Source organism: Bombina bombina, chromosome 8 (genome assembly GCF_027579735.1).
Source record: "Bombina bombina isolate aBomBom1 chromosome 8, aBomBom1.pri, whole genome shotgun sequence".
Taxonomy (NCBI): domain Eukaryota; kingdom Metazoa; phylum Chordata; class Amphibia; order Anura; family Bombinatoridae; genus Bombina; species Bombina bombina.
Window position 1 is genome coordinate 196,226,250 of NC_069506.1, and position 17,427 is coordinate 196,243,676.

A 17,427-nucleotide genomic window follows, 5' to 3' on the forward strand; every position below is an offset into this window, starting at 1 on the left:
TTTTTCTTGGAAATTGAGGCATTTAAAAATCCCTTGCCTCGGCTTCATATTGCTAGTTTCCAGGGACCATTCAGGGCCAATCCTATGAGCTCTCTCTATATCCAGGGGTAGGATATCCTGAGGTATTCCCAGGAGCTTCGGGAGAATCAGGGCTGTAAAGGCCAGCAGATCTTTTCCTTTAACTCTCTCAGGTACTCCCACCACCCGCAAGTTATTGCGGAGACTGCGGTTTTCCAGATCCTCAACTCTCTCTTGTTAGCATCTTGTTCTGGCGAAGGATCTGTTGAATAGAATTACTGGCTTCCACCTGCCTGTCCTCTATTTCCGAGATGCGACCCTCTGCATCCAAGAGGCGTGTGGAATATTGCCGGACCTCACTAGTCAAAGTGTCTAGGCCTGCTTGCAGGGTTTCCATTTTAGGGAGGAAAAAAGATTTCAGTTCTTTCATGAGTTGAGATTGGTCCCCATTGCCTTTAGCTGAGGTTTCAGGGGTCAGTTCAATCACCGCCTGGGCCTCTACATGGTGTTTGGATTTCCTATCAGCAGATTTGTTTTTGTGGCTCATGGTGTCACTCTGAGAGGGAGGCAGTCTGTGAAAATATTTGTCCACTCTCATCAGAGTATCCAGCTAAGGAACAGCTTTAGCAGTCAATGGCACTAGGAGAGGGCCCAAAAAGAAGTTTGCAATTAAGCTGTTCAATCTGGCCAAACTATGTACCCTTATATCATGCTTGTTAGGTCCAGGCTTATTCTTTGTAATCAGCACACACCAGGTGTATGTAAGAACAATTGAACCACACGGTGTAAGATTCCCGTCTCCAGAAAAGCCCCAAGCAGCTATAAAGGATTCTGTCCCACTGTGTTTATGATGCGGCCCAAATGTCACAGTTCCTTAATAAAAAGACCTGCAGCTATATGGGCACAGTATGTTGTAGAGGGGCTAGTCTATATTGCTTTGCGCCCGTGTCACACACAGAGAGAAAAAGCAGCAGTTCAGTTCAAACACCCACGTGGACTCACCCGGTATCTCAGCGCTGATGCTCAAAATTCCCAGCTCTGCAGACACATGAACCAGCTGATAGATAGAGGGAGGCCGAGGGGTCTCGTATGCTTGGGCAGGTAAGTCCTTAAGCCCTGTCACTCTCCTCTGTCCACTCAGGCAAATTATGCCTCTGATGCGCCAAGATGGTGGGTCGACTATGTCACCTTCACGGTCCTTCCGAGGACTCGGGCTGGTGTTGTGCCCGACACTATAAATATGAATCAGCCAGCGATGCACCCAGACGTTATCCCAGCAAGTCACAGGTCGTGGGGGGCTGGATGGCTGAAATAAATAGCGTTGAAGCTTGTTTAATGGCCCCGCGATGCAGAGCTTCAGATACTTGCGGCCATCCAGCTAACCCGCCCACCGGAAGTCCGTCACAGGATTTTTTAATGTAAAAAAGTGTGCCACAGCAAAAAAAAGGTTGCAAATCACTGCACTAATGTACTATCTTTCTGATGGTACTAAGTATTCACAAGTATTAACTATGACATAAAACTTCCTTTAGAATGCTTTTATAACATGTACAGTGAAATAATGACACACAAACATTGCCTAAATGACATACAATATTGTTGTTTACACTTGGCCCCATTTTAAAGGTGCCCAAATACAATTATTATCTAGCTGTGAGTGCAGCTTTGGAGCCCTGGCATTAACTAGTTAAGTAGCGTAGTCTTAAAGGGACATTCCAGCCAAAACTGGAATCCACATGGATGCATTTCAGTTTTCAATAGAAGCATTTTTATAATATAGACGTATTAGCAAAAATGCTTCTAACAAAAGCTATAGCTGTTTTAAATGTGTATTTAAGTATGCACCGTACACCAGCATTTTAAACATAGCACTTTTTCATAGAGCCTTAGGTGCTTGTATCATCTGGTAATTACTAAATCTGTTAATTGCTAGCATAATACAAGCCCTACTGGTGCTCTGAGCAGCTGTAGTATTTAAAATGCTGGAGCACTGAGAATATCTAGCTTTCCTTCACATGCATGTGCAGAGAAAAATGTTGACACAAAAATAGTGATAACTTTTACTAGAAGTATTTTTGCCAAAACGTGTATATTGCAAATATGTTTCTATTCAATGAGGCCTATTTATCAAATGTCTGTCGGACCTGATCAGGTCCGACAGACATCGCTGAATGCGGAGAGCAATACGCTCTCCATATTCAGCATTGCACCAGCAGCTCAAAAGTGTACAATGTCCCTTTAATTGCGGGGCGGCAAAGGCTGCCTGCTCGCTGCAAGGCCGGGTTAATGAAGTTCATGATAGACAACCTTGTCTGCCCAGCAGTTGATAAATGAAGCCCAAAGGGTTTTGTACCTGTATTGACAGAAATAAGCATTAAAAAAAATAAAAATAAAACAATATCATATTTTTAAACATAATTTTTTAGAACAATTGACTACAATGTCCCAGCTTTCACTTTATTATATAGGTAAATAAATAAGAGTTTTTCAGAGGAATGATGAACAAACAATTCTAGTTCTACAAAAGATTACTTTATGACCTTATTTGAAAGTGATGTTAATATAAAGTAAGCAAATGTATAAATGTTTTGTAAGCACATGTATAAAATAAGTCAGATGTAATTTTCTTTTTTATCATTGGCATTAATTTTACAGGAACTACTTGAAAAATGACGACACGCTGCCGTTGGATTTTTGCCATTTTTATTTTTTTTCTGCTTATAATGAATATATCCTACATACAATATGTGAGTAGGAAAAAAATGTCACTCACAGGCATTAGCAAATCCAGCAGTTTATCAAACGACTCTGAGGAACATCCTGATGACAATAGAAGGTCACCAACCAGCTGTGATCTAAGCACTGTTATATGGACTGCGCATCCCTCAGCGCGTTTTGGAAATATGATGGGAGAGTATGCCACTCTTTATGCTCTTGCAAAGTTGAATGGACACAAAGCGTATGTGTTGCCAGAGATGCACTCCAAACTTGCCAACATATTTAAACTCAAGATGCCTGTGCTTCACCAGGAAGTTGCTAATATCATAAAGTGGAAAGGTTATACGCTTCATGATTGGATGTCTCCAGAATATAATCATATTGAAGGACAGTATGTCAAACTATATGGTACGCCTTGTTCTTGGACTTTCTTCCATCACATAAGAGATGAGATTCTTAATGAATTTACTTTCCATGACTTTATTAAAGAGGAGACCAATGCATACCTTGCTACTTTGCGAGGAAACAGAAGAAACATCACCTTTGTTGGGGTACATGTCCGAAGAGGAGATTATGTCTCAGTTATGCCTAACACATGGAAAGGGGTAATAGCTGACAAGGGATACTTGCAAAAAGCCATGGACTACTTCAGAAACAAGTATGAAAACCCCCTTTTTATTGTCACCAGTAATGGTATGAATTGGTGCAAGGAAAATATTGATAGTTCAAAGGGGGATGTTCATTTTGCTGGAGATGGCAAAGAAGGCTCTCCTGGAAGAGATTTTGCCCTCCTAGCACACTGCAACCACACCATCATGACTGTAGGCACATATGGGTTTTGGGCTGGATATTTAGTTGGCGGAGAAACAGTTTACCTTACAAATTTCACATTGCCCAATTCTCCTTTCCTCAAAGTTTTTAAATACGAAAAAGCTTTTCTTCCTGAATGGATAGGGATCCCAGCAGACCTCTCTCCTCTCCTGAAAAAGACAAGATATTAAAGAAATAGGAGACTTCCCACAGAATTAATCACATAATGAAAAAATTTACATATTAACGCAAAAGAAGCCTACTAACCATCTTCAAAACCAGTGGTGGTTTTTTTTATGCCCAAAATAATAGTATAGAAAATATCATAGGAGATATACATATATATTGTTTTTAAATAATACATTTTGGAAATTACAATAATCTAAAGTAGAGACAATTAACTTTTCTCCTAATAGAGGAGCATTAATAAGACATTAAAGTTATATAGAAGAACACTAACAAGGCTCAAACGGGACAAAAATACACATAGGTGGCCCTAGTGTTAGGCCAAATAGGCAACTGCCTAAGGCCTTGCTCATGATGGGGCCTCATCGAGGGGCACAGAAAAACGTTTGATTTGTTTCTTTTCTTTTCTCCACCTTCTGCCTGCCACTGGTCAGCCTCAGCATAACCAGAAGACAGGTGACACAGGCAAAAATGAACATGTAAAAGGAGCAGGGGGACTGCACTTTAAGCATTTAAACCATTTGCAACCAGAAGTAATAAGCTGCTATTAACTTACAGTATACTCTATCTCTCTCTGTCCTCTCATGCTTTCTCTTCTTCTTATTTCTTTACTCTTTTCTCTCTCTCTCTCACTCCCCTCTTTTCTCATTCCATCTTCACTAGCTCCTCTATTGCCCCCTCCTTTGTAACTTTACCTCTCCCTCCTCTCTTTCTCTTATCTCTCTCCCTTCTCTTTCTTCCCTCTTTTTCCTCTTACTCCCTCCCTTCTCTTAACATTCTCTTTACTCAATCTCCCCCTCCTCTCTTTTCGTTTTCCTTCTCCCCTTTCTCCCACTCTCTCTCCTCCTCCTTTCTCCTCTCTTATCTCTATCCATTATCTCTTCTGACTTTCTCCTTCTTCCTCTCCCTTTTTTCTCTTTCTCCCGCTCACTTGATCTTCCTATTTTCTTTCCACTATATCTGAACTCTCTTCTCTAGATTCATCTCTGTGTTCTCTTGATGCACCCCCTCTCCCTTGTCCTTACCTTGCTAGCTCATCTTTGTCTCTCCCTCTCTCTCCCTTCTCTATACAGTATGTCTTCCATCTCTCTCCCTTCTATAATATTATCTTCATACTTTTTCTATTCGTTCTCCCTCTCTCTTATCTCTCCTTCTCTCTCACTTATATATCTTTATTCTCTCTCAACTCTACTTTCCCTCTCTCTTATCTCTCCTTCACTCTCTCTCACTTTTATAACCATTCTCCTTATATTCCCCCTCTCTTATGTCTTCCATCTCTCTCCCTTCTATAACATTATCTTCATACTATCTCCATTCTTTCTCCCTCTCTCTTATCTCTCCTTATATAACCATATTCTCTCTCAACTCTTTACTTTCACTCTCTCTTATCTCTCCTTCACTCTCTCTCTCCCTTCAATAACCATTCTCTTTATTCTCTCTTCACCCCCCCCCCCCCTTTATTCACTCTCTCTCCTCTCTCACCCTGTCTGTTTCTCCCTTAACTATCTTTTTCTATCATCACACACTCTTTTCTCTCTGTCCAAAACATAAATTGTTATCTAAATGAAGAAAAAGGAGGGGAAAGTATGATACACAAGTAGGTGTACAATACAGGGATATACCTAACCGGTAATACGAATTAAGCATAAGAAAAGCCTCATATTTAAATTTTGCCAAAGACCTCACCAACTCTTGAGCTACCTCTCAAAGTACATATGGGGTTATATGTAGAATGATTTCATTCATAGGGGTAGTTTAGGGCTGGATAGTCCTTCTGGGACCAGCCTGATTTTTTTAATGAAAGAAAAAAGTGGTTTTGAAGGGACTGCCTCCTGGGTGCTAATGATTTCATAAGACATGTTGGTATAGTTATACGTATTTATAGTTAATTTATTTTTGATGTTTGCTTATTGTATTTCTCAAGTGGATGGCAGGATATGTGCTGAAGGTCCACATTGGGCCCCCTGGTATTAGGTTGAATGTGTCTGTTTTTTTACCATGCAGTTTGTGGTTAGCAGAGAAAAAGTAGCAATGCTGAATTTATAAGTGAATAAAATATTTGCACAAAATAAGTGTTCACTGCAAATGGCCCTCTTGCAGATTTATCATTTTGGTGTAAAGGGGAAAAGTGCTTAGGATCCTTTCTTACTTCTATTATCAATTTTACTAATATATAAATGTTCAAAACTATATCATTCAAAGTGTTTATTTTGTTACTACAAAAAGTATGTGAGAGTCAAAATTAAACTTTAAGTGCATCCTCTATCTAAAAGGTAGCGCTTCATGTTAGCTTTCATATCCCTTTAAAGGGACACAAATCCCAAAAAAGTTTCTTTCATGTTTCAGAGCATGTCATTTTGAAAACCCTTCCAGTTTACTTTCTATAATCACATTTTCTTCATTCTCTTGGAATCCATTGTTGAAAAGCAGGAAGGAAAGTTCACGAGCGTTCACAAGTCTGCAGCACTATATGGCAGCAGTTTTGCAAGAATGTTATACACTTGCAATAGCAATAGAGGGCAGCATTGTTTCCTGCCATGTAACAGACATGTGCATGTTACCTGCCTATCGGCTAGATTACGATTTGTGCGTTATGAGGGGTGCGGTGCTAATGTGCAGTTTATGCTCACTGCTCACTTTCCTGCAGCGCTGGTATTACGGGTTTTTATCAACCCGGCGTTAGAAGGCAAGAAGTGAGTGTAGAGCAAAATTGTGCTCCATACCGCGCTCCAATACCAGTGCTGCTTAAGTGAGTGGTGAGCTGGTTATACGTGCTCGTGCACGATTTCCCCATAGACATCAATGGGGAGAGCCGGCTGAGAAAAGGTCTAAAAAAAAAAAAAAAGGTCTAAAAAAGCAGCGTAAAGATCTGTAACGCAGCCCCATTGATTCCTATGGGGAAACACATTTTATGTTTACACCTAACACCCTAACATGAACCCCGAGTCTAAACACCCCTAATCTTACCCTTATTAACCCGTAATCTGCCGCCCCCGACATCGCCGCCACCTACATTACACTTATTAACCCCTAATCTGCCACTCCGGACTTCGCCGCCACCTTCATTATACTTATGAACCCCTAATCTGCTGCCCCCAACATCGCTGACACCTACATTATATTTATTAACCCCTAATCTTACCCTTATTAACCCCTAATCTGCCACCCCAACATCGCCGACACCTACATTATACTTATTAATCCCTAATCTGCCACTCCGGACTTCGCCGCCACCTACATTATACTTATGAACCCCTAATCTGCTGCCCCCAACATCGCTGACACCTACATTATATTTATTAACCCCTAATCTCCCTCCCCCAATGTCACCGCAACCTATCTACATTTATTAACCGCTAATCTGCCGCCCCCAACGTCGCCGCCACTATTCTAAATTTATTAACCCCTAAACCTGTCTAACCTAGCTTAGGGTTTATTTTTATTTTGCAGGCAAGTTTGTATTTATTTTAACTAGGTAGAATAGTTACTAAATAGTTATTATATACACTAACACTAACACTACACTACAATTAAATAACTTACCTAAATTAAATACAATTAAATAAATTAAATACATTTAGCTAAATTACAAAAAAACAAACACTAAATTACAGAAAATAAAAAACTAATTACAAGATATTTAAACTAATTACACCTAATCTAATAGCCCTATAAAAATAAAAAAGCCCCCTCCAAAATAAAAAAAACCCTAGCCTAAACTAAACTATCTATAGCCCTTAAAAGGGCCTTTTGCGGGGCATTGCCCCAAAGAAATCAGCTCTTTTACCTGTAAATAAAAAATACAAATACCCCCCAAACAGTAAAACCCACCACCCACACAACCAACCACCCAAATAATACCCTAACTAAAAAAACCTAAGCCCCCATTGCCCTGAAAAGGGCATTTGGATGGGCATTGCCCTTAAAAGGCATTTAGCTCTATTGCTGCCCAAAGCCCTAACCTAATAATAAAACCCACACAATACACCCTTAAATAAATCCTAACACTAACCCCCATAGATTCACTTACCGGGAGAAGTCTTCATCCAAGCAGCAAGATGTCCTCAATGAAGCTGGCAGAAGTGGTCTTCCGGACTGGCAGAAGTGGTCCTCCAGACGGGCAGAAGTCTTCATCCAGACGGCATCTTCTACCTTCATCTTTCCGACGCGGAGCGGCTCCATCTTCAAGACAACCGGCGCAGAGCATCCTCTCCAATCGACCGCTTCTTCGGAATGAATGTACCTTTAACTGAAGTCATCAAAGATGGCGTCCCTTATATTCTGATTGGCTGATAGAATTCTATCAGCCAATCGGAATTAAGGTTTAAAAAATCCTTTTGGCTGATCCAATCAGCCAATAGCATTAAGCTTGCATTCTATTGGCTGATCAGCCAATTGCAATCTAAGGGACGCCATTCTTGGATGACGTCACTTAATTAAACATTCATTCCGAAGAAGCCGTTGATTGAAAAGGATGCTCCGCGCTGGATGTCTTGAAGATGGAGCCGCTCCGCGTCGGAAGGATGAAGATAGAAGATGCCGTCTGGATGAAGACTTCTGCCTGTCTAGAGGACCACTTCTGGCCGCTCATTGAGGACATCTTGCCGCTTGGATGAAGACTTCTCACGGTAAGTGAATCTTCGGAGGCTAGTGTTAGGATTTAAGGGTGTATTGGGTGGGTTTTATTTTTAGGTTAGGGCTTTGGGCAGCAATAGACTTAAATGCCCTTTTAAGGGCAATACCCATGCAAATGCCCTTTTCAGGGCAATGGGGAGCTTAAGTTTTTTTAGTTAGGGTTTTATTTGGGGGGTTGGTTGTGTGGGTGGTTGGTTTTACTGTTGGGGGGTATTTGTATTTTTATTTACAGGTAAAAAAACTCATTTCTTTGAGGCAATGCCCCACAAAAGGCCCTTTAAGGGCTATTGATAGTTTAGTTTAGGCTAGAGGTTTTTTTATTTTGGGGGGGCTTTTTATTTTTATAGGGCTCTTAGATTAGGTGTAATTAGTTTAAATATCTTGTAATTATTTTCTGTAATTTAGTGGGGGTTTTTTTGTAATTTAGCTAATTGTATTTAATTTATTTAATTGTATTTAATTCATGTAATTTATTTAATTGTAGTGTAAGGTTAGGTGTTAGTGTAACTTAGGTTAGGTTTTATTTTACAGGTAAATTTGTATTTATTTTAGCTAGGCAGTTATTAAATAGTTAATAACCATTTAGTAACAATTCTTCCTAGTTAAAATAAATACAAATTTGCCTGTAAAATAAAAATAAACCCTAACCCTAAGCTAGCTACAATGTAACTATTAGTTATATTGTAGCTAGTTTAGGGTTTATTTTATAGGTAAGTTTTTAGTTTTAAATAGGAATAATTTAGTTAATGATAGTAATTTTATTTAGATTTATTTAAATTATATTTAAGTTAGGGGGTGTTAGGGTTAGGGATAGACTTAGGTTTAAAGGATTAATAAACTTAGAATAGTGGCGGCGACGTTGGAGACGGCAGATTAGGGGTTAATAAATGTAGGTAGGTGGCGGCGATGTTTGGGACAGCAGATTAGGTGTTAATAAATATAATGTAGGTGGCGGCGATGTCCGGAGCGGAAGATTAGGGGTTAATAAGTATAATGTAGGTGGCGGCGATGTTGGGGGCAGCAGATTAGGGGTTAATAATATTTAGTGTTTGCAAGGCGGGAGTGTGGCGGTTTAGGGGTTAATATGTTTATTATAGTGGCGGCGATGTCCGGAGTGGCGGATTAGGGGTTAAAAAAAGTATTTTAGTGTTTGCGATGTGGGGGGTCCTCGGTTTAGGGGTTAATTGGTAGGTTATGGGTGTTAGTGTACTTTGTAGCACTTTAGTTATGAGTTATATGCTTCAGCATTGTAGCGTAAAACTCATAACTACTGACTTTAGAATGCGTTACGAATCTTGACGGGATAGGGTGTACCGCTCCCTTTTTGGCCTCCCAGGACAAACTCGTAATACCAGCGCTATGGAAGTCCCATAGAAAAAAGGCTTTAGGAAATTTACGTAAGTTGGTTTACGGTAAGGCCAAAAAAGTGTGCAGTACACCTATACCTGCAAGACTCATAATACCAGCGGGCGTAAAAAAGCAGCGTTAGGACCTGATAACGCTGCTTTTTTACCTTAACACACAACTCGTAATTTAGCCGTATATTTCTCTTCATCAAAGAATACCATACAAATTAAACAAATTTAATAATAGAAGTAAACTGTAACTGTTTTTTTTAACATTTTATGCTACATCTTAATCACTAAAGAAGAAAAAAGGGTTTGGTTTCCTTTTTAAGTGTCTTATTCAATATTTATGTAACCTCATAACTGCTAGACAATGCTGCAACACTTCACATTGATGTGTATTGCAACTTCCTATGGTAGGTAAAGGCTAACAATGTTTTAAAATGGTTTAGTCAGGAAGCTAAGAATTGTACTTATTTTGCTTTATCAACTTGAAATTAATTTAGAAAATTGTAGTTCATAATTAAACTACTATTGTTTACCAATAGAATTCAATAAAATATTCATTGCGTTTTAAGATACGTGCATCTTGGCACAATAATTTTAAGATAGGGAGAAACCCAAAACACTTGACTGACTCATTTATTTGCATTTTCAAAAGGAATTTACAGTGTTGAGACAATAATGTTGATTTAGCTAGAGAAAAAAAAATCTTATCTATGAACATGTTTTATTACAAATCTTTTGAAAAGCTTTTTTTACTGAAAAAATATTTAGCCCATGCTGCATTCTTTGTTTACTGAAGGGTACCCAGGAGTCAAGTCCTACAAAAAAAGTGTGGAAACTCCCCCAGGATTAATATTGTTTTATATATATATATATATATATATATATATATATATATATATATATATATATATATACACACACACATACACACACACACTGTATTTATATGTATATAATCTATACACTTTGGTTAATGAAAGGAAATTAAATCCATTGAAGGGTTGAATATTTGCCTTTGTGCCTGAGAATCCTCCTCTGTCACAGAGTTTCACCCATTTAAAGCGCAATAGTCCTATTTCTGCTGAGGGGAGCTAAATAACCCCAGAGCAAGCCACACAGAAATGTAAGAACCATGTGTAATAAAAGATAATAAAGATAATATTCATAACAGGGGTGATAACACAACAGGGCCGCTGACAGTTTTACAATTAGTGTATTGTAAGAAGTGTTACTGCCAATTACTAAAGGATTTCACTATCCCTCTAACCAGACTGTGCTCCAGCTAATCCCACCAGCAGCAGCAGCAGTATTTACTGAAGTGTTTCTGTTTTCTGTCCAGAGATAACTTAGTTCCTCCTGCACAAATAGTGCAGGAACTCCGTTCCCATGCGTTCCCGCTTCACTTGACCCCTGTTTGAAGAATATTTATATGGTTTTAATAGTTACATGATTCTTTACCCATGATTCTTCACTACAGAACTTGGCCTAGCATTGCATTTACAACTCATTCCAGTAACTAAAAGGGTTAGGTAATACTTAAAAACCTGTTGAGTTGGAAATGAACCAAACCAGTTATACTTGCTTTTACTTTATTAGCAGATAACTATTTTATACATGTTTGGAACATTTTAATTACTGTTGATTATATAAAACAATTGTGTTAAAGGGAAATTAAACTGCTGGGTACAATTACATTAGCATGGTTCTACTTGCCATGCTACTGATATTCCTCTTGTGCTCTGTCTTCAAAGCTATTTACTTATTATAAAGGATCACTAAATACAATATAATTAAATAACTGACAAATACACAAATAAAAAGACTATTTAATAGAGATATACATTTGTATTGTTACAAATGCAAATTCGTAACGAAAATCAGATATTCATTTCCTTTTAATGAAACAAATATCCGAATGAATGCTCCAATGAAAATGAATGAAAATTAAAAATTATTGACAAATTTCGTCAGCATTAATTTAGTTTCTTTAAATTACTTAAAACGTACCTTTTTGCGCTGGGGAGCGCTGCGGCTCCCAGGTCCTGAACTAAAGGAGAAGGTCCTTTAGTGCAAGCTTTTGAAATTGGCCGCACTAAGGCTCCTAGTTGTGTGGCCTGGGCTCTGTTAGAAGAGGAGCGGTTAAGCGCGACTTTGCAGCGTGCAAAAGTTAACTATAAACTTGTTTACAGGTGAGCTTTTTCCCCTGTAGCTTTTAAACATTTATATTTGCTTACTGAAAATAAATGTAATGTTTAATGAATGTTCAGTATTTGTTTAGTATTAAATGAAACGAATATCGAATAGTACAGACAACAAATATTGATTACGAAAAATTCAGACAAAATAAATTTTTCGCAGCTGCACATCTCTACTTTGTAATAGCACTTAATTTTAATTTTAAATGAGCAGTATAATATTTTCTGTTTTCAAAATTAATTCAATTTTCCCTCTCCCTGTATCATGTGACAGCCATCAACCAATCACAAAATGCATATATGTATATACTGCTCACTTTTGCACATGCTCAATAGAAGCTGGAGCCTCACAAATTGTGCATATAAAAACAATGTGCATGTTTTAATAAAGGAAGTATACCAGATTTTTTTTTAAATTATATGCATTATCTGAATCATGAAACTTTAATTCTAACTTTAGTGCCTCTTTGCCCTCTTACAAGTGCTGGTTAATGAAGAACTGCAGAGTATAAGAAAGAACAGAGGGGCGCCTTATGTGCGGAATCATCAAACACATATATGAAACTGTATGAATGCCTGATGAAATGGCCGTATAGTGCAGAGAAACGCGTAGGGGGGTATTTGAATACCCCTATTCCACTACTTGTACTTGTTTTAAAACCCTTTTTAATAAATATTGTTTTTTTAAAAAATTCAAGTTGAGTGGAAACACCTTACCTGCTTGTTTATACTGACTACCTACTGGAGTATAATCCTGCACCTGGACCTGATCATTGGGAGAACCATAATTGGTGAGCTGATATGCCTTATATAAATCTGTCAGCCTGCCTCTACCAGCACATAGGTGTGCTTGGTCAGCATATGAGTACCCATTTGGCACTGATAATTTACATATGGTTATACTCAGGTTGATCTGCACATGTAGTGCTCTTCTTTTCTTCTTTGCTTTATATATTCATTGCAGCACACAGGGATTTCCAGCTGTGGCTGAGCTGTTGCACCCTATAATTCTACAGCCTGCATTTACTAGCATACCAGGGTGCTTCAGTAACATGTGAGTATCCATTTGGCTCATACTGTATCAAGTTCATACATATGTTTGATGATTCCGCACATGAGGCGCCCCTCTGTTCTTTCTTGTACTCTGCAGTTTATCCGGATCAGTCTGTGTGGAGGAGTCAGCCAACATATGATAATCCATTTTGAGGAGGATTTTTACTACACCTTAGAAGTGCATCCTATTGATTTTTGGACTTTTGGATTTCTAGAAATTTGTATGTATGCCTAACATAGTTGTCTGTATATGGTATATTGTTAACTATTAACACCTTTATCCTGTCATATAAGTGCCCCCTTAAATTTCATCATATCATTAATGAAGAACTGCATCTTTACACTGGGATCCGCCACATTGGTGATTAAGTGTTCTCAAACCCCTTGTTGGAGTGGTGCATATTCACAGATTATTGACAGTGATGTATCTTTGGCAAGCCATTTTGTACACTTTAGCAAGCAAATAACAGAGTGGGAGCTGTACATTTTTGAAGCACATTGTATATTGTCCTACGAGGGATTTATATATATATATATATATATGTATATATATATCAGTGTTCCCTCTAAGGCCAGTTTTGTGAGCAGACCAGCAGTGAAACAGTTAAAGGGACAGTCTACTCCAGAATTGGTTTTGTTTAAATTGATAGATAAGATAATCCCTTTATTACCCATTCCCCAGCTTTGCATAACCAACATGGTTATATTAATTTACTTTTTACTTCTGTAATTACCTTGTATCTAAGCCTCTGCAGACTGCCTACTTAATACAGCTCTTTTGACAGACTTGCTTTTTAGCCAATCAGTGCTGACTCCTAGGTTACCCCACGGGAGTGAGCACAATATGGCACACGTGAACTAGTGATGTCTAGCTGTGAAAAACTGTAAAATATACTGAAATAACATAGCTGTGAAAAACTGTAAAATATACTGAAATAACAGGCGGTCTTTAAGGGCTTAAAGGGACAGTAAAGTCAAAAATAAACTTTCATGATTCAGATAGGGTATGCAATTTTAAACAACTTTCCAATTTACTTTTATCATCAAATTTGCTTTGTTCCCTTGGTGGTATTTTTGAAAAGCTAAACCTAGCTAGGCTCAAACTGATTTCTAAACAGTTGAAAACTCCCTCCTAGCTCAGAGAATTTTGAAAGTTTTTCAAAGTTAGACTGTGCTAGTTCACATGTGTCATATAGATAACATTGTGCTCACTCCCGTGAAGTTATTTAGGAGTCTTCACTGTTTGACTACACTGCATGTCTGTCAAAGACACTTAGATACGGAGGCTGTCTGCAAATGCTTAGATACAAGGTAATCACAGAGGTAAAAAGCATATTAATATGCAAAAACGGGGAATGGGTAATAAAGGGATTACCTATCTTTTTAAATAAGAACATTTTTGGTGTAGACTGTCCCTTTAAACATTTGCATATGAGTCTACTTAGGTTTATATATACAGATATATGGCGGTCAACAAAGATAGTCTTCCTTGTAGAAAACAAAAGTCCCATCCAGCTTATATTATTAAAATGTAACTTTTATTAAATGATATTGTAAAAAACAAAATTGTACAGACCTGGATTGAGTTCTAATAGTTGTACTTTGTACTATAGTAAATACCTCCGACTCCCACTGTTGCGTCACTAACTTTTTCTGTTGCCTGATAACACACACCTGTATTAGAAGGATACAGGTAGTGATTTTTGGTTATCGTAAGCTGTGCTAATTTTAAGGTTTAAGCACTGGCGTGTTATATACACTGCTGCACCAGAGAGCCCCTGGATTCTTCTACTTAGGTTTAGCTTTCAACAAAGACTACCAAGAGAAAAAAGCAAATTTGATGATAAAAGTAAATTAGAAAGTTGTTTAAAACTGCATACCCTCTCTGAATCATGAAAGTTTGATTTTGACAAGCATGTCCTTTTAATAATTGTTTAGAGCAATTAGCAAACACTACTGTGTGTGTGTTATTTAGCTTTTAAAATGCACAAATGTAAAGCTTCCACTATCTGTAATGCAAGCCAGGGCCGGCGCTTGTGTAAGGCAGACTAGGCAGCCGTCTTAGAGCGGCCTTAGCAGGGGGGCGCCAGATCTGCCTGGCTGCCGGCATTGAGTAGTGAAAAATTTGTGTGTGCACAGTGCACACGGCACATTGACTGAATAACACACTGTCAGGAAACTTCTTCCTACATAAACCATACTTGCTAACTGTGTAATTGTATTTTATTAATTTATTTTGCAGCATTTTTGCTAATATATATGCTATTGGGCACGCACTGAGCAGCAATGCTATTATGCAGCACGGGCTGCTCGCTGCTGCTGGGCAGTGGAGGGCTTGTGCAGCGTGCGGAGTGACAGTCACAGGAACAAGGCAGACATGCAGGCTGGCAGCTCAGTAGCTCACTTCTTCTAACTTGCGCATCAGCAGTGCGTAACGCTTATGCCTATCTGACATAGAGAGACTGTTAGTCAGTGGTGTCATGGAGCCTGGAGGGGGCAGACTGATAGCGTGGAGGAGCCGACTCTGAGGAAAAGTTGGAAATAAACATCACGTGCAGACCAGTGGTCGGATGCTGGCATCTCGTGAGTTGTTAGTAACTGTCACGTCACTGACAGTGACGCCCACCCAGATGGCCAGATCGGCGGCGGTACTAGTGAAGTTAGAGGTAGATCTGGTAAATATGGCGGATTTATTTAATTATATATAACAGAATTCCTGGCTCTGACCGTATTATTATTTGTTTAACTTTTTTTAGCATAAAACTAGCTAATATTTACTTCCCTAACCCTACTCATTTATGGCAGCTTAGCTAATATACACACATATGGTGGCACTGGCTAATACACTCATATATGACATGACAGCAATTATACACATATGGGGGCTAATACATTATTACTGTATTAGCCACCATATGTGTATATTAGCTGGCCTGTCATATCAGAGTATTAGCCACCATATGTATATATTAGCTATTTAGCTGTCAAATCATATGGTATTAGCCACGGCCACCACCATAAGATATGTGATTTTACCATTAGTGGTTAGTGGGTTGTGCCATCCTAATTGGTTTTAACAAAGAAAGATTAAAACATACTATCTGGAATCTGGATCACCCACCTCTTAAAGGAATGAGTTATGGGAAATATCTATGGAAAATGCCAGTAGTCTATAAGCCAATGGATGAACTGTGAACAGCATTGCATCACAATATGGCAAAACCAATAAATTCCATAGAAGCAAGGACAATGCTTGCTTTTCAGTTAAATGATTTTCAGGGAAATATATAAAATGGAACTTATTCTTGTTCCTTATGCTGAATTGTCATATCAATAATACATAAAAAAAGGAATGAAGTTTATTATTTTCTCAGCTCATTCCTTGGTTGTACTTGCTACAAATGCTAATAAGACAGAATCTGGTTCAGAAAGTTAGGAGATATATTTTATATTCAGAACTAGGGCATGATGACCTGTCAACTTACCTGCATTCGACGGCACCAATACGCTCGCCTAAGATCGCCTAACATTGCTGCCGCGGACCTGAATACGCTCTCCAAAATTATCAAAAAAGCTGTCAAAAATCTGCGCACCAAGTACGGAGCAATGAGCAGCGGACTGTTGCTAACTAACAGTCATCGATCTCGCTGCTATTTGGCTTTTTCACAGCTTTCTTGCTACCCTGTCACTAAGCACCCACACTATACTATACTGTTTACCCCCTAAACCGCCGCTCCCGGACCCCGCCGCAACTCTAATAAATATATTAACCCCTAAACCGCCGCTCCCGGACCCCACCGCAACTAAATACAATTATTAACCCCTAAACTGCCGCTCCCGAAGCCCACCACCACCTACATTATATTTATTAACCCCTAATCTGCCCCCCTACACCGCCGCCACCTACCTACATTTATTGACCCCTAATCTGCCCCCCCTACACCGCCGCCACCTACCTATATTTATTAACCACTAATCTGCCCCTCCTACACCGCCGCCACCTACCTACATTTATTAACCCCTAATCTGCCACCCCCAACGTCGCCGCTACTATATTAAATTTATTAACCCCTAAACCTAAGTCTACCCCTAACCCTAACACCCCCTAACTGAAATATAATTACAATAAATCTAAATAAATATTCCATCATTAAATAAATTATTCCTATTTAAAACTAAATACTTACCTATAAAATAAACCCTAAGATAGCTACAATATAACTAATAGTTACATTGTAGCTATCTCAGGGTTTATTTTTATTTTACAGGACTTTGTATTTATTTTAACTAGGTACAATAGTTATTAAATAGTTATTAACTATTTAATAACTTCCTAGTTAAAATAAAGACAAATATACCTGTAAAATAAAACCTAACCTAAGTTACAATTACACCTAACACTACACTATAATTAAATAAATTTACTTCATCCATCCGGAGCGGAGCGGGTCCATCTT

General features: G+C 38.5%; 1 protein-coding gene across 1 annotated transcript in view; it reads left to right on the forward strand.

Moving 5' to 3' along the window:
- LOC128638704 (galactoside alpha-(1,2)-fucosyltransferase 2) overlaps window positions 1-5,922 on the forward strand; it is a 38,205-nt gene extending 32,283 nt beyond the window's left edge. The window contains exon 3 of the mRNA XM_053690826.1: window positions 2,674-5,922. Coding sequence (XP_053546801.1) covers window positions 2,688-3,737 — 1,050 coding nt within the window. The 5' untranslated portion in view covers window positions 2,674-2,687 and the 3' untranslated portion in view covers window positions 3,738-5,922. The remainder of the gene's footprint in view (window positions 1-2,673) is intronic.
- Window positions 5,923-17,427: the final 11,505 nt, after the last annotated feature.